The sequence below is a fragment of the Nyctereutes procyonoides genome, unplaced genomic scaffold (genome assembly GCF_905146905.1).
Source record: "Nyctereutes procyonoides isolate TBG_1078 unplaced genomic scaffold, NYPRO_anot_genome, whole genome shotgun sequence".
Classification (NCBI taxonomy): Eukaryota; Metazoa; Chordata; class Mammalia; order Carnivora; family Canidae; genus Nyctereutes; species Nyctereutes procyonoides.
In genome coordinates, this window is record NW_026575043.1 from 16,701,931 (window position 1) to 16,727,177 (window position 25,247).

Below are 25,247 nucleotides of genomic sequence, written 5' to 3' on the forward strand. Positions count from 1 at the left end.
CATGACTTGAGCTGAAACTAAGAGTCAGATGCTCAATTGACTGAGCCACCCAGGCTCTTCTCCTGGTCTTTTATTGGTGAGGAGACTTGAGTGCATCAAAGACTTGATGCAAAAAAAGAAGTGAGTAGCCTGAGACCACAGAAACTTAACAATAGAATTGGGTCAGTACCACACAAATTTTTGCTTTATCTACTTCAAACATATCACTGAGTCAGATCAGGTTAGCATGAGAGGGGTGCTTCGAAAGGCAGGATTGAAAATAGATAAAAAATCATTGTAATGACATCAGTTCAGCTTTATTTTTAAATGATGATCCAAAACAGGTTTCTGACTCCATTTTTTCCTCTTCTTCCTTCTCATTTAGCTTTTATTTTCTTATCACAAAGGTTACTCACAGCCAAATAGCCAAATGAAAAGTATGGCTTGATTAAGAATCTCTTTTGTCAGTAATTTGTGTCTAATGTTTTTAGCTTTCCCATGGGCTGTTGTAGAAAATGGTAAATCTGGTTTAAATGAAACCTGATCCTGTTAATGGTTTAATAGCAGCTGCCACAGGGTTATGGTATTTTTCAACAGATGCTTCTGTTTCATTTAAAACATAAACTAAGTCTTGGAATATTTACATAAATCATATAAAATATGCCTACAGACTTTTGGCTAAATATACTGCTATAAAATAGTCTTAGGGAAGTCCCTGTCTTTGCCCATTTATAGTTATTCACATAGAATTTTAAAATTAAACTCAAACCTATACTCTATTAAAAAAAAAAGGATTATTCATGTCTCACACTTTCCTAAAATTCTTTTTTAAAAGGTCAAAGCACAAGCTCCATCTCTGTAACTGGGGCCTGGAATGATGGTTTGGTCAATCTGATCATTTCATTAATCTTTATACCTAGCACTGTTTATTGAACACCAACAAACTGATAACACAGTGATGTGTATTATAGTGTCTATTGAAATAAATGGGATAGTCAAAATAGGACACTATTTTTCCTTAAAGAGGTAAACCTTGTAATAGTAATTCAAGCTATCATCATGCCTGGGATTAGTTTCCCTGGAGTATGATAGTTTGTTCAACCTTTTTTTTTTTTTTGAAAAGCATTTCTTCCATATGAAGCGCCTGTGCTGGGTACATGAGCACTACAAAGATGAGTGACAGGCGAGCAAAACAATGATCGTGACAACTGATAGAAGTAGTTATACAACAGAAGTACCAGCTCAAGCAAAAAAAGGGCTGAATGTACAGTATATGGTGTTATGTTAACTTATTACAAGATTGATTCTCAAAGTTCATAATGTACAGAATCTTAAATTGGCAGCATCAAATTTGTCCTGTTTGGGTTACATATTCATGGTGCCATGGTTGCTCAATTCCTTTGGGCTGGAAAGGTTATTTATATAAATGCATCCAATAGTGAATTTTTCTCTTTCTTTCTTTTTTTTTTTTTTGACCATAGTTGACATACAATGTTCCATCAGTTTCAAGTGTATAACACAGTGAACTGACAAGTTTAAACGTTGTGCTGTGCTCATCATAGGAAGCTATGTCATGGGCCACTATACAACCCAATTACCATTATCAGTGACTATGTCCCTTATGCGGTGCTATTAGTTCCTGTGACTTAATCAGTCCATAACTGGAAGCCTGTGTATCTCCCACTCCCTTCACCCATTTTGCCCATGCTCTCATCCCCTTCCCCTCTGACAACCATCAATTTGTTTCTCTGTGTTTACGGGTCTGATTCTGCTTTTTGTCTCTTTATTCGATGGTTATTTGTTTTGTTGTCATTGTTGTTTGTTTGTTTGAGATTCTACATATGTGAACTCATATAGAATTTGTCTTTCTCAGTCTGATTTACCCACTGGCTCCATCCATGTTGTTGCAAATGGCATGATCTCATCCTTTAAAAAAAAATTATTTATTTATTTATTTATTTATTTATTTATTTATTTATTTATTTATAAGAGAGACACACAGAGAGATACAGAGACAGGCAGAGGGAGAAACAGGCTCCATGCAGGGAGCCCCATGTGGGACTCCATCCCAGATCCTGGGATCATGCCCTGAGCCAAAGGCAGATGCTCAACTGCTGAGCCACCCAGGAACCTCTGATCTCTTCCTTTTTATGCCTGTATAATATTCCATTATATGTATATATCTCATCTTATGTATTTGTCTTTCAGTGGGCTCTTAGGTTGCTTCCATATCCTGGCTATTATAATAATGCTTCTGTGGAAACCAGTATGAAATCCCCCCCCCAAAAAAAGAGAAATACCATGTGATCCAATAATTTCATTACTGGATATTTACCCAAAGAAAACAAGAACACTACCTTGACAGAATATATTCACCCCCCTTTTGTTTATTGCAGCATTATTAACAATGGCAAATTTTTAAGGGCAAAAATAGAAGTAAAACCCACTTTTGGGAGCACCTAGGTGGTTGGGTGTCTGCCTTTGGCTCAGGTCATGATCCTGGCTGGGGTCCTGGGATTGAGTCCTTCATAGGGCTCCCCACAGGGAGCCTGCTTCTCCCTCTGCCTATGTCTCTGCCTCTCTCTGTGTGTCTCTCATGAATAAATAATAAAATCTTAAAAAAACCACTTTTTACTTAATTCTAAATAATATAAAACTTCATTGACTATAGCACGTTTCTATGTATAAGTATCTTAACGTTCCCTTGTCTTGATATCTTTTCCCAGGTACTCCCTCCTAAGAAAGATGTGAAACCTGGCATGGCTTTCTTGTTTGAACTCTGTCTCCTTCGTGGTAGACATGTTTCTTTTGAATGCGTTATGGGCTGGGCAGCCTTCCCTTTGTGTGATAACAACTTTGATGTAGTGGAGGGAAAATTCAAGTGTCCCCTTCTCCGGGGACATTATGACCAGACACTTGACAACTTCAAGAAAATGGAAGATTTGATTTGCCTGGACTTGGACCACTGGCTGTGCAATCTCTACTTTCAGGTTTGTAATATGATTTTGTAAGTGGAAAAAGAACTTAGAATTTTTCTAAAGCTCTTATTTCTAGCCTTCACCTTACTTTTGGGCTATTGAAAATTTCAATAAGTATCATAAATCTGTAAAAGCAATCACATCCTAATGCTTTCTTGATACTGATTAAATTGATATCTACAAATAAGGAATACAATTCTAGAATGGGCAGAAATCTTAAAGAAAATCTAATCCAACCTTCTGAGTCATGAGTGGCCCAGAAAAGGCACACAAGTCCTTCAACTCTCAGTTTACCACCTGTTTCTGCTGGAGCTGATCTTTCTCACCAGCTTGGGTATAAGGCTATGTTTCTTTATTGGAAATACTAACTGAGCTACTATTGTGTGTTGGGCAATGCTTATTCTAAGGATACACAAGAGGTTAGATATAGTCTCTGCCTTCTGGATGCTTACCATTTATTTGATGAGACAGGCATGTGCTCATAAAAAAGATAATTAATAAACCACATTTCCACAGGATAAAATGGCCATTATCACTTCAAAGCATGCTGTCTTATTTACCACAAAAATTAAAAACAAAAAGCACTCCAAAAAAATCCTTGGGCACATACCATTTGTTGGTATATATTTGGAGATATATTTTCTAACCAAGCTTTTTTTTTTTTTTAGCAGAAATGTCATTGCATAAATTCATTCTAAGCAAACACCATGGAAAATAAAAAAAATGGCAGCATACATTAAGTATAAAGCATTCTAGCACAACTTTAGTCTATTTCTGTCCTAAATGTCCAAATCTATTCTTCCTATGATGTCTTTCCACAGTGCCTGTAACATAAAATGCAATTTTTTCTTGCTAATTTACATGTGTGACTTTTCCCAGTCTATGTGTATCTGTCTGTCTAGCTAACTGACAAGGTGGCTATCAATTGATCTAATCTAATCTATGTATGTATGTATCTATCTGTCACCATCATCTATCTACCTATGTGATGGAACTATTAAATATGGACATTCCAGGAAACAGATAGAGTTTTGGCTTAAAAATCATCAGCTATATATCCTTCTTGTGTGATGGGCTTCCTGTTTCCTATATATTTTAAGTTGAATCTGCTGGCATTTTTTTTTTCCTTTTAGCGAATTCCATTAAAGTGTTTTGCTGAAATATTTTTTTGAGATATTATAGGTTCCTGTTAGGAAAATAAATCTAAATCTAACTATGGCCTTTCTACTCATTCTGAAAATAGTGCCTTTCTGAGGTAAATCTGACTACATTGGGATCATTAAAGAAGCTTTAAAAATCCCATGCTCAGGTCCTGTTCCTAGAGATTTCGATTTAATTGTTTTGAGGTCAGGCATTAGGATCAGAAGTTTTTAAAAGTTTCTAAGGTTTAGAAATACTGATATAAATACATTTGAAAATGAATCCAAAGGAGTTATTAAACAACCGCCCAAATTTTGAAGAAAACTATAGATAGCCCATAACATAATATTTAACAAGTTGGTGACTTGAATACTGTACCAAGAAATCAAAATTAAATAAAAATAAAAAATAGTCATAAAAGAAAATAAATTTTATATAGGTTTACTAGCTAATGTGAAAGACATCTATAATTTTTTTTTTTACCAATTGTTACCTAAAACTCAGTGGTCTGTAAATTATAGCAAGGAAAGTCAGCACAAATTATATTTCATAAAAGATCATTTAGGTAGTACTTGTATTGCTTGTAAAGATATAAATATTTTATATTTGAGATAAATCAAGAAGTGATGTTTAAAATTTACAAGGCCAAGAAAAGTAGTTCTTTGATAAGTAGCATTTGAAAGCTTGGTTTCACTAATATCTACTGGATTTGGACACATTACAAAAATTCTCTTCTTTTTTTCCTGACTCCCTTTTAAAAGTTTTGGTGTAAAGTAATATTATGATTTATTTGTAGAGCCCACTGGCCATTATTCATTACAGTGGTTGTAATTGTCTACTAACTTTCTTATTTGGTAGCACATCTTCTCTCTCTGTATATTTCATGGGGTTGGGGGGGTTAGTGTGAATCTTACTAATGAAAATAGTGCCATTAGTCAAGATATGATTTTCTGATTGTAAGGTAGACTAAATAGGAATGTGTTTGCTTCTCTTTCATGAGCATAAAACCGAAATTTGCTTATTTTGAAGCCCGATTTTCCTCTTATGTGAAATTCTAAAATATTAAGATTTTTCCAATGTCAAGTTTTCTCAAATGCAATTTTTAAACATGTAAATGTAAGTTTTGAGTAGCACTTTTTGGAGTTACTCAGGAAAAAACATAGCTTGAAATAGGGCACAGAAAAAATAGGTAAACCAGCTACTAGAACAGAAAAGTGGTTTCTATAATGCAGCCTTAGAAGAGATTGAAGGAAATGAGATAAATGATGATCATTTCCCTCCCATGTCTATTAGTAGGAGGAAAGTGCCACACTCACAAAAGGGCTGGTGGAGCCAGGGCATGTGGCTTAGCCATGACCTCACATGTCCTACCACGTTATTAGGCATAGATTTCCGGCTCCCACCTTGAGTGTAGACATAGAACAGATCTGATTCACCTCCCATAGGGTGTGTGAAAGAATGCAAGAGGAGAAACCATGAAAGCAAGATAGTCTTTAACTTCTTCCCAGAACAATTTCCTCACTTTTCTAAATATTTCACTCCCCGTGTCATTGATGATTTCCACCAAGCCCTTAATTATTAAAATTGTAAACATAGAGAAAAGTTGAAAAAAAAATTGAACATTGAATACCCATTTGCTCACCCCCTGGATTCTACAATCTTGTCTTTTATATTTGAACTAAAGATACTATTTCTTGGAGATAGCAATTACTGAATGTATATTTGCTAACTCAATCCCAGTGTGAATATCAGAAAAACGGTCTTATTTGCGAGAAGAAATGAGAGAAAATTATGAGGCAAGACAAAGAAAAAACAAAGAACTATATAAAGCAATGGTAATATCTGAAGCAATTATGTAAATCTGCTAATACAAAAAAAATGCATTCTTTGTAAGGCAGCCAAACAAAAGCAAATATAAGGTTTGGAAAATTAAATTCATCATTGACCTTTTAGAGTTTGCAAATTGTTTCAGTGTTCTAGGGTACATTAACTGTGTGTGTCATGTTTTCAACAGTTTAGATAAGAGATTTATCTCCTAATAGGTTATTAAACTTCCTCTGTATTTGGATGATCAAAAAACCTATGAAAGACAAACTCCGCTTCCCCCTGAATTTCCAGTTTCTTTAATGGCTGAAGCACAGAAAGCAGAACCAGGCGTGGAGAACACGCCTGGCCTTTCAGAGAGACCAACAGAGGAAACCATTTGTGCGTCATTGGATGATAAAGCTAAATCCTCCCTACGCTCTTCTCAGGGTTAGTAGACCATTTTCAGCATTCTTTTGCTAATACTTCCAGTTGTGTTATGTTTCAGAAAACTGAGAAAGAAGTTTTAATTATTAATACATTTCTTTCTATGCCATTATGCTTAGGGAGAATGTAATCATTGACAAGAACATCAGTTTTCATATAGCTTAATTATTAAGTAATTATAACACTGCTTCATTGAAACGCAAGACTTTCTCCATACGTTGTGGCTCTAAAAATATTTTTTTAGTTTTTTGGGGGAGCTTTTTGACTTATTTTGTTTCTTAGTTCTAGAGCCAGGCTTTCTTGCTTGCTCACAAGAGTGGTAACCGACACATGGCTCTGCAAGAAGAAGCAGTCTCAGAAGGAAGTTCTCAAATAATGTAGTTTATTTTATAAACCTCTGTTTTCAAAGACTGGCTTAATCAAGCACTAAATGAGCAAATAGCATTCTTTGAACTATTTCACATACAGAAGTTTCAGCCTACAGAAGAGATATATTAGAAATGACTATTATTTTTTGCAAGACAGTTATTTCCTTTACCAAAAGATTCACGAGATTCTTTAACAGATTGGGTCCTCTAGCAGTAATAATAGTATTAGAAAAAAGCAAGAGTAGGGGATGGATTGGTAGTAGTTGTAGTAATTATAGTATTACTTGTAGTATGGATAGCAGCACCTATAGTGTTACCAGAATAATTCTAATGTTAGAAGGATTACCAGTGATAATAATTACGTGTGATACATGTTTTTTTTTCGTGTACCAGGCATTGTAGTCGAGATTTTATTTTTTAGTTTGGAAATTGTTGAATATTTTAAACATACTGTATACAAAAATAACATAAACCAGTAATTAGTACCCAGCTGTGTTCATTCTTGCTATTTTGCATCTTTGCTATACATCTTTTTTTTTAAATAAGTAACATTTTACATGTGATTAAAGGCTTCTGCGAACCACTTCCTGATTTTGTTTCTGACCCTCTGAGACTTCTTATTGATCATTTCCATGTATGTTTCAATACATTTCCTACATATGTATGTAATTATAAACAACACGTAATATCTTTTCTATGTTTTTAAAGTTTGTGTAATTACCATGCTTTATATCTATTTCTGCAACTTTATTTTCTCTCAATATTATCCTTGAGATTTACACAACTCCTATGGACACACTTTTATGTATTTTTGATTTATTGATTTTACTGCTGTATAATTGCATACATGGCAACATACGTGATTGTAACCAAATTTGTTTATTTTATCTTATTTGTTGTTTCAAGTTTTAATCTACTGTAAGCGAGATTACAGTGATCATTCTTGGACATGTCGTTCTTGTGCACAGAGGGGCAAATTTCGCTAGAGTATAAGATATTTCCTGTCCTGGAGAGAGGAGCCACTACATCACAGGGCACACAATTTTAAAATGTATAGCATAGTGACACACTGTCAGCAAAGTAGTGTCAATTTGCCCTTCTAACAGCTATGTAGGAGTTTGTCTGGCTCACATCCTATCAATCTTTGTTATAATCATTTTTGCCAAAAAAATTGCAACATAATATCCCATTGTTTTAATCAGAGTATCTCTGAATGTGGCTAAGTTTGAGCATATTTTTCATATGTTTCTGTTGACCTTTTGGGTTTTGCTTTTCATGAATTGCCTATACACATATTTTGTTCACTTTTCCTTTGAGCCATTTTTGAAACTGTTTTCTTATTGATCTGTAAAAGTTCTCGATTCTTTTTTTTAATGTGGGATAAATCATGGGAATCATTTGATTTCTAATTCAATCTTTGTTACTGATTATTCAATCATTCTATTTAATTCATTTGAAAAACCAATTAAATTACTTGATGGGATGAGCACTGGGTGTTATTCTGTATGTTGGTAAATTGAACACCAATAAAAATTAATTTAAAAAAAACAATTAAATTAAGTTAGTCATAGTATTATATATTATGCATATATTACATACATATGTATAATGCAATATTATATATACATATATTAAATATATAATGCAATATATGTTTTATATTATACAGATAATATATATATGTTTGTATACATAATATATTATTTTTAAAGTCTATTTCCTTTTGTTACAGTTTTATTGAATAGAGGATACACTCAGATGGTTCAATAAAATCTGCCTCCCACAGCAACCTAGTGCTTCTCCTTGAAGGAAACTATTTTTTTGTGTGTGTGTATCATTCAATAGATGTTTTATGTTTCTAAAGGAAAATATATAAAAATACTATTATAATTTTTAAATACCATTAAATTCATGTTCCTCTCTTCATTAGTATGTTCCTCTCTTCATTATTAATATTGGTTAATATATGCCTTCTTTGCTTTTCTTTATCAGTCTTGGTTGAGTTTTATCTTTTTATTCATTTTTAAAAAATATACAACAGCTCATTTGCCTCCATTAAGACTGTCTCTCCATTGATCTTTTGTTTTCTATGTGTTTATACTCAGTTTTATTGTTTCTTTCCTCCTATTTCCTTCAGGTTTTGGAGGAGTTATCTTTTAATCTCCTTGATTTGAAAGCTTAAGTCTTTATCTTGAGTTTTTATTTATGTGGTCAGTATGTATGAAATCTCCAGTTCTGACTAGATCTGTCCCTTTATCCCTGTAGTTCTGTCAAATACTGATTTCTATATTTTAAGTGCCTGCAATTTTATGAGTATTAATTTTTGTGTTATTTCTTTTATACAGATGTAGTCTCCCTCTATATATCTGTGAATGCTTCATTTTATATTCTATTTCTTCTGATACTAACACTAGCACCTGATTTTTTGGATAAGTATTTTTATGGCATATATTATTTTTCTAATATTTATTTTAAAATTTTAAAACTCATCTGTGGTGGTCTTCTGAGTATAGCTTAACAGATAAATCTGGATTTTATTTTTGTATTCAAGACAAGTAGTTATAGTATGTGTCTTTAACAGGTGAGTTTAGTTTTTGTAAATACTGTTACTACTGTTATATTTGCATTTGCTGATAACATTTTTTACAATTTATTTTGGCTATTCTATTTCTTTGCTTTTAAAAAATAGTTTCCTTAGTTTCCTGAATATTTCTTTAACCAAAAATAATTTTCTTTTTTTGTTTATTCTCTGATGTTTATAATCTTACAGATTTTATTGTTAATTATTTCAGATGTTATCCTGAATTTTCACATCTACATATTTAACTGAAAGTTATTTTAAAAAATCTAATTTCATCTGTTTTTTCTTTTTTTTCTCTTCTCTTCCTGAGAATGACAAGGACTTTTAGTATGTTTTACCTATTCCTCAAATACCTCTGTTAAACAGAAAACTTTGTTTCATTTGTTTTTTTGGTCTCAATAGAACATTAATTTACTGATATATTTGGCCAATATTTGTGTTTCATAATATTTTTTATGTAGTTGTCTTTACTTACATTTTTCTTCTTGTCGAAAAAAATTTTTAGTATTCATTTAGAGTTTGGGTAAGTGGTAAATTCTCTTAGCATTTGTATTTAAAGTCTTTATTCTTTTCTCACTTCATCCACTTTTCCTCATGTCTATCATTTATCCATGTATACATTCTAGGATAGTAAAAAGTCTCTCACTCTTTTCTTGGATGTCTTTTTGTGTCTATTGCAGCTTCTGAGGGGTTGGTATTAAGTGGGTAGCCACTGAAGAATCTTAAGAAAGGAAGTGATTTGAGGGTGCCTGGGTGGTTCCATTGGTTAAGTAGCTGACTCTTGATTTTGAGTCAGGTCATGATCTCAGGTCTTAAGTTTGAGCCCTGAGTCAGGCTCTCTACTTAGTGGGGAGTCTGCTTGAGATTCTTTCTTTCCCTCTCCTGCTGCCCCTCCCCCTGCTCACATGCTCTTTCTCAAAAATTAAAAAAAAAATAAAAAAGAAGAGAAGAGACATATTTCAATATCTATTTTAAGCAGTTCTCTGTGGTAATTTTTAGGAGGGTTTATTTGAAAAGGGCATATCTAAAACCAGATCAGTTTGGAAAAACTCAAGAGTGGTGCCATCCACAGAAGAGGGCCTGAATTAGGGCAGTGATAGTAAAGTTGGAGAAGAGAGTATAAATCTATAAAGTATTAAAGAGGTGTAAGGGAATAAGTATAAGGCTAAGGATAAGAATTTCGCTGTTGGTTGATTGAATATTGTTGATAAGGGATGATTAAGGCTGATTTCTGATTTTTTAGCATGGGTAGACATGGGTATTAACAAGTAGATAATATGAAACAAAGGAAGAACAACAGGGTTGGGGGGGGAAACCTGAGTTTGATTTTGGACCTACTGAGTTTGAGATTTCTTACATTGCATCCAAGTTGAAATGTTTGGGGGACCATTGGGAAAGTGCTCATGAAGCTCAGGAGAGAGATGGAAAGTAGGGGGGGGATGAATGTGTCCATTCATAGGTCAGGGAAACTGTGATGTTTCCTGGGAAGGGATACTAGATCCCTGTCATAATGGCCAGACCTAAAGCCTACAGTATTTCCTAATGGCATATGCCTTCTTGTCTTCTTCTGCCTATCAGCTGGGAAACACAGAACTTCATATTCAACTTCTGGTGGTAAAAGTTTTTTTGTGACTGGAGTTGCCCAAATGTCTTGGAGATTATGCCTGACTGATTTGAGTAAAATTCCACTGATTGACATGCTCAATTTCTAGAAACCCTACTTACATCCCTAAGAGGTGGGCTCAATATAAGCTCTGAGCTTCCTTAGTCATACTTATTTCCCTATGAGTAATCTATTATCATCAGCTGATGATAACTAAGATACCACCTCAAGACAACTAAATGTCACTTTATAGTTATATATACCTGGGAAGATTATGCTGAATTTTTTTATATAGTGTTCAAATTATGTCATCTAGCTTTAAACAAATATTTGGGAAAATAAGTTAGATATGAGATACAGTAGTCCTCCCTTATCTGTGAGGGAGACATTCCAAGACCCCCAGTGGATGCCTAAAACCCTAGATCATATTGAACCCTATTATGCTATGTTTTTTCTTATACAGGCATAGCTATGATGAAGCTTTAGTTATCAATTAAGCACAGTAGGAGATTAACAACAATAACTAATAATAAATTAGGACAATTATACCATAGTACTGTAATTAAAGTTATATGAATGTGCTTGCTCTTTTTCTCTCTTAAAATATCTTATTGTACTGTACTCACCCTTCTTCTTGAGAAGATGTGAGATCATAAAATGTTTATGGGATGAAATGAAATGAGATGATGTCGGTGCTGTGATGTAGATTGAGGCTACTACTGATCTTCTGATGGTATGTCAGAGGAAGGATCATCTACTTTCCAGAATGCAGTTGACTGTGGGTCAACCATGAAACTGTGAAAATCGATGGGAAGAATTCTGTATATATTGAAGCTAGATAATCCATGACAATGCTATAAAACAACTTGATTAAAGTGCATTGTTTTTGGGGCACCTGGGTGGCTGAATTGGTTAAGCATCTGCTTTCAGCTCAGGTCATGATCCTGAGGTCCTGGGATCAAGCCCCACATCAAGCTCCCTGCTCAGTGGGGAGCCTGCTTCTCCCTATCCCTCTGCCTGCAGCTCCCTCGCTCATGTTCTCTTTCTCCGTCAAATAAGTCTTTTAAAAAAAGTGTATTGTGTCTCATATTTGAGACTGTGGATTTGCTTTACTTGTAGCCAGAGATGATAGGTGACTGGCATCAAGGTCTGGTTTTGCTGGGTAATGAGTAGAGCTGGTTGTCCTCAAAATGCACAGTGTTAAGTTGAATTTAAACACTCTGTGTTGGAATTCTGTAAGGTTCCAAATAAAAAAAATAAATATTTTTTATTTTAAATGCTCATATCATAGGTGGATAACAATGAGTGTGCCATTATCAATATACTTGGTGTGGTACAGGGAGGAAGGAGGGGGTAGGAGGCGTAGAATGAGCCAAAGGTAGTGACAGAGTGAGAAAGAGCAGAGTGCCATTAAAAAGGCAGCCAATGTCAGACTTAGCCCCATTCCAAATTGATTGGCAGGGCGGCTCTATTGAGGACATTTGTGGATGTTGTGTTTCAGACTCACTATGTGTCTACAGGAAAATGACTTCTGCTGAACATCTTTTCTTTATGTTGAACCAGACTAGTTAGGCCTTACAACAGGAGGTCTGGGATGCCTTCATTTTCTGAAAACAAATCACTTCAATGTTAGAATATTATCTGCTTAATTTGGGAATCCAAGATACAGAAGGGGGAAAAAAGTCCAAACCTTTTCTGATGGTTGAATATCCTCAAGAATTAATAAGTCAAGAAGTGTAAATGAAATGATTGTAATTTCATTAAATAAAAATATAGAGAACATTGCAGTTGATTTTTTGTTTAAATATCAAGTTCAAATGTCCAGTGAACTCAAACCATTATGTGGGGCACTAAAAAATGTACATCTGTAATGTGGATATTTTTCTTTTCTTTCTTTCTTTCTTTCTTTCTTTCTTTCTTTCTTTCTTTCTTTCTTTCTTTCTTTCTTTTCTTTCTTTCTTTCTTCTTTCTTTCTTTCTTTCTTTCTTTCTTCTTTCTTTCTTTCTTTCTTTCTCTTTCTTTCTCTCTCTCTCTCTCTCTCTCTCTTTCTTTCTTTCTTTCTTTCTTTCTTTCTTTCTTTTTTTTCTTCCTTCTTTCTTCTTTCTTTTTCTTTCTTCCTGGTTTTATTTCCTCCCAACGTTTTAGGATTAAGCATGGAACTCAAAATCTTATTTTAGAATTTTTAACTTTTGAGAAAGTAGCTTCTGACTTAGTAATAATATTTCAGTGATACTGACATTTTAACCTAGTTTTAGGATACTGAGCCCAAGACTAGAAGCAATTACTCTTAGACCATTTTTCACCAGATCATTTTTGCTTTTTAGTTTTTCCTCAGGGTACTGTGGCTATATTTCCCATACTTACTGCACTGTGCTCTGAACTTGGCTTTTAGAATGCTGCCCTCAGTTCCCCTAAAAGGTGGACAGGTGACACTCCAAGAACATGAATACTGACATAATCAATATGAAAACACTATGTACTGGTAGAGGAAGAATCATTTATGTTCTAAGAAAACGCTTGCAAAAGGCTAATTTGCATTTGCTCTGCTCTGAGCTCAGAAACTGATTCAAGTTTCACATTCAAAGACTGCACAGGGACGTTTTGCTCCTATTCATTATAGATTTATACAAGAAACAAAACATAAAAATCCCTCCAAATACATTATTTGCTACATGGCTTATATTTATTTATTTTTCTTAGAGTCTTCCTAAACATATTATTAGCAGTTAATATTCCCCATGGGTTTGTTTTCTAATATATCAGGGCTATGCTACAGTATGCTGTTTCTGCCACTGATATGTTGCTAAGAGATTTAATAATGGGTAAACAAACACAACATGTGGTAATTCATTTCAAATTAAAAGTTTATTAAACTCTGGCTTGATGGCTTTCTGGCTATTTACAATTAAAGGAGCGGACCTTAGGGAAGGGGTGACCACGTGATGTGTTCATGGCTGCAACGTTTCTATCTGAAAAATATGTTTATGATCTTCCACAAGCTGTCTCACACTGATAGGCTCCATACATAATCTGCTGAATCTACTCTAGCTGTCAAATCATGAAAAAGTGACTAATGCTCACTTTCAAGCACATATGTGCATGCACATGCGTGCACACACACACACACACAGACATTTGAGAGGATTCTGAATTTAATCCCAAAGCTGATATTTTAAGTGGTGATCAGCCTTGCAAATAGGTGGATGCCTGAGGCCAGGAAATATGAAAGGCTGGAAGAAAAGAGCCATGATATAACTTGTGGGTTATTACCATCTTTTAGGCTGTTTTACTTTTTAGGGAACAGACTAGGGAAATATTTGTTATGCTTGATAGTTTTGTTTTGTATGTGCCTACATTGCATAAACAATGGTCTCTGGCAACATCTATATATGTTTTATGATGCAGAATTCAATTCAGGAGAGTTTTATTGTGTAACCACCATCAACAAAGCACACTGCTAAATGCTCTGGGAATACAAACCAAAATAACATGCAGTCCCAGACCTGCGGGGGCTTACTTGACCCTAAGCTTACTCTTTCTCTGAGAAAACACACACACACACACATGCACACACACACACACACACACACACACACACACATTGAATAGATGATGGGAAGGTGTACCAGCACTCTATTTACATACAGGACCAACAAGCCTTCTGGGACAAGCTTCAGACTTAGAGAAGTGAAGCAGATGCAATTAGATAGTTAGATAAGAAAGAATAAGAAGAAAGATAGTAAGATGAGAGTGGGAAATGTATGTTACCTGTCAATCAGACTTTTCTCTAGCTCACTTATCTCACAGTGGAATTCCCAGGGAGAAGGGACTCCGTGGAAACACTCAGCAACCTGCTGAAAAAGAGAAATTCTCAATGAAGTTATGCAAGACATGGAAGTCTATAATATAGTATAGCACACACTAGCCTGTGACACATTGAGTTATGTTATATACATATACTATGTTCTCTATGCTACAATTCCATAATCCAAGTTGTTACAGTGGATTACAATCCAAGTTGTCCCACACTGTGGGACAAGATAAGTAAGCACATCATGAGTTCTAATGGACTCTCAGAAACAAATGAGTGAGCTTTGGGGGACAGGTGAATTGTATGAACTCTTTTTTTTAAAGATTTTATTTATTCATGAGAGACACACAGAGAGAGGCAGAGACACAAGCAGAGGGAGAAGCGGACTCCCTGTGGGGAGCCCCATGCAGAACTCAATCCCAGGACCCCAGGATCATGACCTGAGCCAAAGGAAGACACTCAACCACTGAGCAATCCAGGTTACCCGCATGAACTCTTTTTAATGTAATCCCATTTTAAGTCGTATATCAATGTAATCTGGAAAATAGTTGTTAATTTCACAATTTTGATCTGGGGCTAGAAAGGTAGTTTGGAGTTCAAAGGGCAAGCATTAATGGAAATGCTTTTGGATACAAGAAAAGCCATTAGAAAAGTTGAGAGGTCAGAATGGTACAAAGTATATTTGGAGAACTGTAAGGAACTATTGGATTCCAGCATACATTTGGGTAAGGAGTAATAGAAGGCAAAGAGTCCAGTAAGAATGCTACACCATCATCTCAAAAAAGAGATGATATGGGTAGGATAGTGGCAGTGGGATGCAATCAAGAAGTCTCATTTAAGAAAAATGTTAAAGTTGACTCAACAGGATTTGGTAGATGACTAGCTGTGTCATAAAGAAAGACATGAAATTTATAGTCAGGAGTATTTCTATCTCAGGATCTCAGAAAATAGTGTTGCTCTTGTCAGAAGGAGATACTCAAAGGGGCAGGTTTCAGATAAAACCTGACCAGTTGGTTTTGATCAAATGGAGTTTAAAGTATTGGGGAAATTAAGAAGACTGTGACTACATTAGACTTGAAAAAAAATTTGAATTTAAGTTCAAGAGGAACATCCTAATAGGGATGGGTGTCATCCTAATAGGGATGGGGCCTAAGCCACAAAACAAAGAGTAGAAAAATTCTAGGGGACAGATGAGAGAAAAGGATGAAATAAATTGAAAAGGAGCAATCTGAAGAAGTAGAAGGACCAGGAGTTGTGGATTCATGGAAGCTATGGAGTTTTAAGAATCTCAAGAAGGGAGAGAGGATGTTTCATCAGCAAAATATTATGTTACAGCACGATTCAAACTCTAAATGCTTACAAATCACCCAAAGATCTAGTTAAGATGTGAGTTCTGATCCAGTAGGTCTGAGATGGGCGTTAGACTCTTTAGTTCCCATATGATGCATATGCTGTTGGTCCTTCCGTGAACCTCACTTCACCTTAGCAAGGCTCTGGAAAGATTGACTCAGGCAAAGATGAAAAGACAGTTCGCTTTGAAAAGAAAGTGCATTTTGATGCCTCTTGAGAGAATACATAATAAATAAGGGCACAAACCAAACTGCAAAGGAGGGAACAAGAAAGGAGAAACAAAGGTGGTACATATAAAAGACACTCTTGAAAATGAGGAGGAGAGAGAGTTTCAATAGCTGCTTAATGGAGTCAAAGGTTGAGGGAAGATTTTATTTATTTATTTTTAATGGCTGAACACTTACTCCTCTCTTGATAAACAATGGGAACATATCTGGAGGAGGAAACCTTGAGGATGCAGGTGAAAGAGAAGAAAATTGTCTGGACAAATTCCCATCATAAGCAAGATAGGTGGGAGAGGTGAGTGCTGGGAAGGAGAAAGATAATTTCTTCCTCTGAAGTAAAAGAGAAAAGAGAAAAAGGCAGACTAGTTTAAAAAAATTCTCTGATATTTTCTATGTAAGAAAAAATTTTAAAAAATACATTTTTTCTTTTTAAAGAAAAACAATTCTTTGTGAAATTTAGAAATGTAATAAATCATTGAGCCACAATGGTGTTATTTGAAATTCTAAGTTTAAGTGTTTTAATCTTACTAAATATTTTCCCCTACTGGCCCCTCTCAAGATGAGCTATTGTTTTCACAGTTGCTGTAGGCTTTGTTCTGAGGACAAAATAAGGATGAAAAGAGCTCTGATAGCTTCCGGAAAGGTTGAGCCACCAAACGTAAAGAAGCACCTATTTAGAGAGAACATGAGTTAATTGTGGCACTCATTTTTTATCTAACATTGTGAAGAAATATTGAGACCCCATTTTACTGCTTCCAGATGGGTTGGTGATATGAGGGTCAGATATATGTTCTCTAAGCCTCCCATAAGAATGGGACTGTGTATCCACGAAATCCAATTCAAAGAACCTTTCAAATAATGGATTTCCATTCTGATACCTAATTATTTTTTCCTTCAGCCTGTGATCCTGTATGGGTGCTTCCTTGGCCAATAGACCACTCATCCATCTTTGGAAGTACACTTCTTTGGGAGTATAGATAATTGGATGAGTCCATGGTCTCTTTCTTCCTAGAGCTTTCTCACTGATAATTATAAGTACTATCATACATTACAGGAAGCAAAGAACCATTATTCTTGCATCATGTTTACATATATTGAAATCAGTAAATATTACATGAGCCTTTTCATTATAAAACCGGACCACTTGAACCTAACAACAACAAAAAAGTGCCACTTGAAATTAATCAAATGTTGATAAATTCTGAAAGAAGTCTATTCATACTTATATGTTAATTTGTCTATACCCATGGTTCAACAAGCCTAATAAAAATGCTTCTTAATTTTGCCTATACATTGAATCTTCCATGGAGCTTTAAACACATACTCTTGTCTGGGCTTTACCCCAGAACAAAAGTATTAAATCCTCAGGGGGCAGGACCTGGACATTGTCATTCCTAAAAAAAAAAAAAAAAAAAAAAAAAAAAAAAAAAAAAATCTCCTTCTGGTGATCTAATGTGCAGCCAGACTTGGGAAACACTGATGTGCAGCTGTTGATTGCTCTGCTTTTCTTCAATTCCTATAAATAGAGCAAGGTGATTTCCACCTTAGGGTATACTGTTGTCTCTCGTGAATTAATAAATTAAATCTTTAAAAAAATAATAAACTAACATACAGTAAAACTGACTTTTTTTTAGAGTGCTAATGTACTTTAGATTTGTGTGATTAGCACCACAATCAGGATAAAGAACCAAACACCTTCCTTTTCCTTTCTGCTCTCTGCTACAGGGGCATCCTTACCCTCACTCCCACTCCCACCCCCACCCTTACACCCTGGTACTCCCTGATCTCTTTATCATCCCTAAAGTTTTGTATTTTCAAAATTTTCATAGGGTACATAATCTTTTGTTGACACTGCCTTTTTAAAGTCAACATAGTGCCTCTGAGACTCATGTGAATTATATACATCAACAGTCCATTCCTACTCATGACTGGATGACAAGCCACTAAATGGATGTACTACAGTTTATCTGTTTACTCATTAAAGGACATAGTGATTGTTTCCATTTTTGGCAACTATGGATAGAGTTGCTATAAATATCCCTACACAAGTTTTTATGTGAACATAGTATTTATTTCTCCAAGAGATATAGCTAAGAGTAGAATTGCTAGGTTGGATAATATGTGTGTGTGTGTGTGTGTGTGTATTTTTGTTTGTTTGTTTGTTTGTTTAGAAGGAGATGGAGAGAGAGCAGGAGTGGGGGAGAGCAGAAGGGGGAAGGAGAGAAAAAATCTAAAGCTGACTCCATGCTCAGGGTGGAACCCAACTCAGGGCTCCATCTCATGACCCTGAGAAGATAACCTGAGCCAGAATCAAGAGTCAGACACTTAATCAACTGAGCCACCCAGGTTCCCGGATAGTGTGTGTGTGTGTGTGTGTGTGTGTGTGTGTGTGTGTGTGTGTATTTAACTCTATAAGAAGCTGCCTCTTTTACAGAGTGGCTATATAATTTTGCATTTCCATGAGGAACATATGAGAGTTTCAGTTGCTCTGCACCTTCGTCCACACTTAATATTGTCGGTTTTATTAAAAGTCATTCTAATTTGTATTCAAATTAAATTTGAAATCATAATTTCGATTTGTATTTTTTAGTGGCTAATTTTATTAACCATCTCCATATGTGCTTATTGGCCATTCATATTAATCTTTGGTAAAGTATCTGTTCAAGTTTTTTGCCTATTTGGAATTGGGTTGTTTGGTTTTTGTTGTTGTTGAATTTTGAGAGTTCTTTCTACGTTCTGGATACATATCCTTTGTGGGAAAGGTGGTGTGCAAATACTTTCTCTCTGTTTGTCTGTAGTTTGTCTTTTTATTTTCTTAATTTTTATTTTCAGAGCAAAGGTTTTGAATTTTTTTTAAAGATTTTTATTCATTTATTGATGAGAGACACAGAGAGAGGCAGAGACACAGACAGAGGGAGAAGCAGGCTCCATGTAGGGAGCCCGATGTGGGACTCAATCCAAGGATCCTGAGATCATTCCCCAAGCCAAAGGCAGGTGCTCAACTGCTGAGCCACCCAGACATCCCAAGATTTGAATTTCAAAAAATCAAAATTCAATTCAATTTATCAATTTTTTCAGTGGATTGTACTTTTGAACTTATAACTATGAGCTCTTTGCCTAATCCTAGATCATAAGATTTTCTGCCATGTCTTTCTTCTGAAAGTTTTATAGCTTACATTTTATTTAGATTGATGATCCAATTTGGATTTAGCTTTTCAATAAACTGTGAGGTTAAGGTTGAAGGTTTTTTGCTTTTTGTTTTTCTTTTTACGTATGACTGTCTAATTGCTTCAACACCATTTGTTGAAAAGACTGTTCTTTTGCCTCTGACTTGCCTTTACCCCTTTGCCAGAAAATAACTGGCCATGAATGTGTGGTTCTATTTTTGCAATGTAATCAGTGGCCTAGTGAGAGGGCCTTGTAGTACAGTATACACTATACTGTCCAATCTAAGTCATGAGTAGGGGCAGGAGGAGGGCAAATTAACTAGCAGCAGTGAGAACATAAGAAAACAGTGGCCTAAAGTCTTCAGGGAACATAATATGAAGACTTGTATAAAATTGATCACCCATACAGTAGGTCTCTTAATAAATAGTGAACACATTAAGCTCTAGTGGCCAGCTTGTCCATGGATCCTTGTTCTGAATTCCAGTATTATGGACCTTCACCTACTCTCCATCTGGGCTTCTGGTATATATTTTTAGTCAGTAATCTGAAAATTAATAGTTGCTTTGTTTCTATGGGAGAAATATGAATCTGATATTTGAAAGTGGTTTATATGACTTTGCTTTTGACAGTTTGAGTAGAGTTTGCCGAGAGACTGCCCAAAGAATTTCCCGTTAGGTGTATCTCTGCTCACTCAGTTAGCTTTTAAGGAATGGGTGCTTCTACAAAGTATGCTTAGATTTTCAGACTTGGAATGGCCACTTAGACCCACCATTGGGTGCGATGTTTGAGGCAGTTTTTAGACACGACATTTACTCTTTTGGGTTTCTTGATCTTCAGATTGTGTGAGTACAGCTTGGTTATCTGAATCCAAAATTGAACCTTAGGGACTTATAGTATGTTTCAAAGTGATTGATCAGCATCAATCAATAGCTAATAACCTGCAATTTGAAGATGCCTTTACTTCATACAGCAGGGAAATGCATCAAAATATTTGAAATCATAAAAATGCTATAAAACATTTTAAAATGATTTAAGTGTTTTTTATTTTTATTTTTTTAAAGATTTTATTTATTCATGAGAGACACAGAGAGAGAGGCAGAGACACAGGCAGAGGGAGAAGCAGAAGCAGGCTTCACGCAGGGAGCCCAATGTAGGCCTCGATCCCAGGTCTCCAGGATCACGCCCCAGGCCAAAGGCAGGCCCTCAACCGCTGAGCCACCCAGGTGTCCCTTAAATGTTTTTTTAAAGTGTCAAATGGTCAAGATAAATCAATCCTTCCTTCCCTTTCTCCTTCCTTCCTTCCTTCTTATCAATGAAGTTGTCATTTTGCAATTTATAAACTAAGTAAGATTTTCAATAGCTGCAACACTAAAGTCCTCAAAGTGAGGCTCAGCTGGGAAAGTTCCACTGACATGTTGTTAATTGGAGATGCAATAAGAATTTTATATATATATATATATAATATATATAAACATATAAATATAAATATATATATTTATGTTATAAATAAATAAAATAAAAATGTGTTTTCAGCCTCATCTTATTTTGTGAGCATATTTCACATCCACTGTAGTTAATTACAATGGTTTCTGGTCTGATCCACTTCAATCTCAAAGTCATTTCAGAATACCCCTGGAATTGAGAAAGCTTTAAACAGTCGTGCAGGTCTCTAATTGTAAATTAGTTTTGACAGAACTAAGGCGCAGAGTCCTGCCTGATTCCAAAGTGATGCTAGCTGACAAGCCCTCGCCGCTCCAGGAGCAAAGAACATGTGGGAGGAATTGTTCTTTTACATTTCACAGCTTGTCATTTCCTCTGCAGGGCAGCCCCTGCCCCCTCCGAGAGCTCCCAACGCCCATAAGGGAAGTGTTCCCACTGATGTAAAGGAAGTAGAGAAGCAGTTTAACACTAAGGAAGGAGGGAGGCGGGTGTGTCAAAAGGATCTGGGGGACAGAGAGACGAGATGGGCTTAAAACGTTTCCAGCAGGTTAGAATCTTTGCTGTGTTGCCTTCTTTTGTGAGAAAAAAAAAACTGAAAAATTGCTTGGAAGGGTTGAAAAAAAAATTGGGGGGGTGTTGAAGCTACCCATTTAAAAAATTTTTTTTTAAGGAAACGGCAATAAAAATGAACATGTCACATGTGAATGATCAAAATGAAAGTTTAGGGAAAAAGTACAAATCTGTGCCTGCCACCCTATTCCAGTATGTTTTTAATTACAGAGTGTGTGTGGATTCGATTGACAACTGCAGATTACAGCTTGTGTTTTCAGGACATTTTACACCCTCACCGTTTTATTTGGCCTCATATAGTCGTCACACTCTGTTTTCTTTCTGTACCTGTGCTATGAAACAGCATAGTGAGGAAACAAAAAAGGGCAACTGAGTTGCGTTACCATTGGAAGTGGCTTGTCATTCTTCCCACTCCGTCGACATAGGCCATTGCGAAACTCTTCAAGTTATCAATACTTTAGGAGCCGCTAACAAAGTCATTTTTGATAATATCTTTTATATTTTTTGAAATAGTTGAAAGCGTTTTTCAGGATGTATACTTTGCCGATTGTGGTCTTTAATGCAGAGGTAATCAATACTTACTCCTCCCTCCAGATACACATACCATTTTGTGGTTGTGTGCGGTGTGTGTGTGTTCCTTCTGTTATGGGAAATAGGTTGACAAATGCAGGTACCTTGTCTATTCAGCAATCGCTCAAACAAATGTACTATCCACAAAAATAATCTGGTTTTTCCTTGACCAATCTCTCTTATTTAATCTGCGGGGTCTCAGGGCCTCAAGATATCCTTACAAAATGATATTGCTGAAGTGGATATTGATGACAAATAATATCATAGTTCTCTACAGTTAACCAGGTTGGGAAAATTTGAACCTTTCTAGAAAGCCTTAGGAGTAGTGGTTTAGGAAGGAAGGATCCCTGTAGACCTGGGATAAGACACACTTGTCTTTGGTCTCACTATTTGACCAGAGCATTCCCAGAAGACCCAAAATCTAGATGGACAGTCTTGGACAAGCTAGAAATAAGAAACTGTGGCAGTAAAATGTACTAAATGAATTATGGTGTGAGAAACCATGGATGAGGAGAATCTGCTCCTCAGACATGACAAAGCAGTAGCCTCTGACATGGCTTTACAATTGTTATAGTTTATAGAACTGATTTTAACTGCTGGTATTTTCATTTTTAAAATATTATTTTATTGTGGTAATAACATGAGCGCCACCCTCTTAATAAATGTACAATACATTGTTGTTAATCATAGGGCTGATGGGTACAGCAAATCTCTAGAATGTACTCATCTTGGAGAATGAGATTTTATGCCCTTTGATTAACAGCCACCCATTTCCCCATCCCTCCATGATTTTACTCTCCAGTTCCCTGAGTTTGACAATGTTAGATGCTTCTTGTAAGTGGAATCACAAATAGACATTTCTCCTTAGAAGACATGGTATAGGCTCTCTGTGCAAGTCCTTAGCAGGAAACATTTCCTTTGGTCCAGTACCATCCTTTGCAAACTGGAGAAACTACAAGTGGAAATGAAAAATAAATCGTATTGTGAGTCATAGCATGAATAAATGGGTTCATTAACTCTTTCTAAACATGAGTCTGGCTTTGAACACTTTAATGGTCTGACTCATTTAGTTCACCTACCTCCACTGTCTGACTTCCTATGAACAGATGATTGACTTTGTTCAAAGTGGAAACAATTAGAATCAAAAATGCTAGAAAGAGATGGCAATTTTATTCACAATGATCCACTTAGTCTAATTAGACAATCCCCATGGAATAAGAAACAGGAAATATAAATTAGAAAATAGGATTTTGAGTCAAACAATATTTCCTTTGGCGTGAAGTTGGAGAAAGTCAGTCTCTTGGAATTCTACTCATTTCTTAGAGAAATCAGTCTGTTCTCAACTGCTGACAACTTAGCAATGGGTGATAGAAGGACTTGGTGCTTTGTGACACCATACATAACACATGGTCCTGGAATATTTTTATTGCTAGAAGGTGATGAGTTTGACCCACCTTTATTTGCAAAACCCCAACTACTGTTTGGGTAAGATTATTTGCTTTTTTTTTTTTTTTTTTTTTTTAGATTATTTGCTTCTTAAACGAACACTGGACCTTAGCTATTTCACTAGGATTTTGAGCATTTAGAAGTTCGTAGGTTTTAAGTTGTAGTGAGAAAAATCTTGCAATGGTTTTGACGTGTGTTGAATAAACTTATAGAAGGTGCAATGCTAGTTTTAAAGGCACGGATGGTTCCTGTAGTGTAGTGGAGAGACATAGGTTGTGCAAACAGAATTTGGTGAAAAACAATAATACGAAACCCTAAATCACAAATATTTCTCCTTTCGTTCTATCCATCCTCTCTTTTCAAATAAATTCTTATTAGTTAGTTGCTCTACAATTAGACTGGTGTCTTACTTTAGTCAGCAAGCATGTCTTCTCCAGCATTATGATGGTATCAATTACATGAACACACCCACATACATGCATAAATGCACATAAAACTTCCTAAGGCCAAGTATTTAAAAGGTGCCATCAGTTTTTAAAGACATTATAGCATTTTCTTTTTAAATCATAACTAATTATACTTCCTTTACTTTTGCTCAGATTTATAATATGACATCTTCCCCACCCCAAAAGACTTGTAGATACCAGGCATCTTGTGTGTGAATAATTACAATGGATTGAAGTTTTATTTATTTATTTATTTATTTATTTATTTATTTATTTATTTACTTACTTACTTATTTTTTAAGATTTTATTTATCTATTCATGAGAGACACACAGAGAGAGGCAGAGACAGAGGCAGAGGGAGAAGCAGGCTCCATGCAGGGACCCCAATGTAGGACTCGATCCTGGGACTCTAGGACCATGCCCTGAGCCGAAGGCAGATGCCCAACCACACAGCCACCCAGGTGTCCCTGAATTGAAGTTTTAGCTGAGTGTAGTGAACTAGTTGTTGGAGACACCACCACGAGTTTGTCATTTTGATGTTTTCCCTGTAATGCATGCTATGCTGGATAAAACCAATAGTTCTTGAATATGTTGGTTGGCAAACATTTTCTCTCAATCTACAGCTTTCATTTTCATCCTCACAGTTGAGCCCTTCATAGAGTAGAGACTTTGAATTTTAATGAAGTTCAATTTATCAATCGCCTTTTATGGTTCAAGGTTTTAATATCAGATCTAAAAACTCTGTGTCTAGCCCAAGACCCTAAATATTTTGTCCTATTTTTTTTCAAGAAGATAATCCATTTCAAGTTATTTTTAATATAAGGAATGAGGTTCAGGTCAGTTTTCATTTTATTAATATCATTTTTCTTTGAGAACAGTTGAACAGATGTCTAGTTTCTCCAACACCATTTGTCGAAAAGGATATCTTTTCTCTGTTGACTTGTTTTTGCACTTTTCTTAAAAATCAGCCATTGAGCATATTTCTTGAACTTTTTTCTGACTTCTCTGTTCTAATCCACTGATTTATGTGTCTATCCCAATACCACATGGTATTGATTACTGTAGCTATATGGTAAGGCTGTGTAATTCTTTTCACACACTGTTGGATTCAATTTGCAAGTATTTTATTGAGGATTTTTTTTTGGGGGGGAGGGCAGAGAGAGAGAGAGAGAATCTTTTTTTTTAATTTTTAAAAAAATTTATTTATGATCGTCACACACACACACACAGAGAGAGAGAGAGAGAGAGAGAGAGGCAGAGACACAGGCAGAGGGTGAAGCAGGCTCCATGCACCCGGAGCCCGACGTGGGACTCGATCCGGC

The 25,247-nt window shown here is 35.6% G+C and overlaps 1 protein-coding gene across 1 annotated transcript in view; it reads left to right on the plus strand.

Annotated features, from left to right (window-relative positions):
* Window positions 1-25,247, plus strand: part of LOC129508221 (uncharacterized) — a gene marked incomplete at its 5' end in the record, with an annotated part of 286,519 nt that overhangs the window by 89,198 nt on the left and 172,074 nt on the right. Inside the window, 2 exons of the mRNA XM_055323237.1 lie at window positions 2,706-2,969; window positions 6,140-6,350. Coding sequence (XP_055179212.1) covers window positions 2,706-2,969; window positions 6,140-6,350 — 475 coding nt within the window. The remainder of the gene's footprint in view (window positions 1-2,705; window positions 2,970-6,139; window positions 6,351-25,247) is intronic.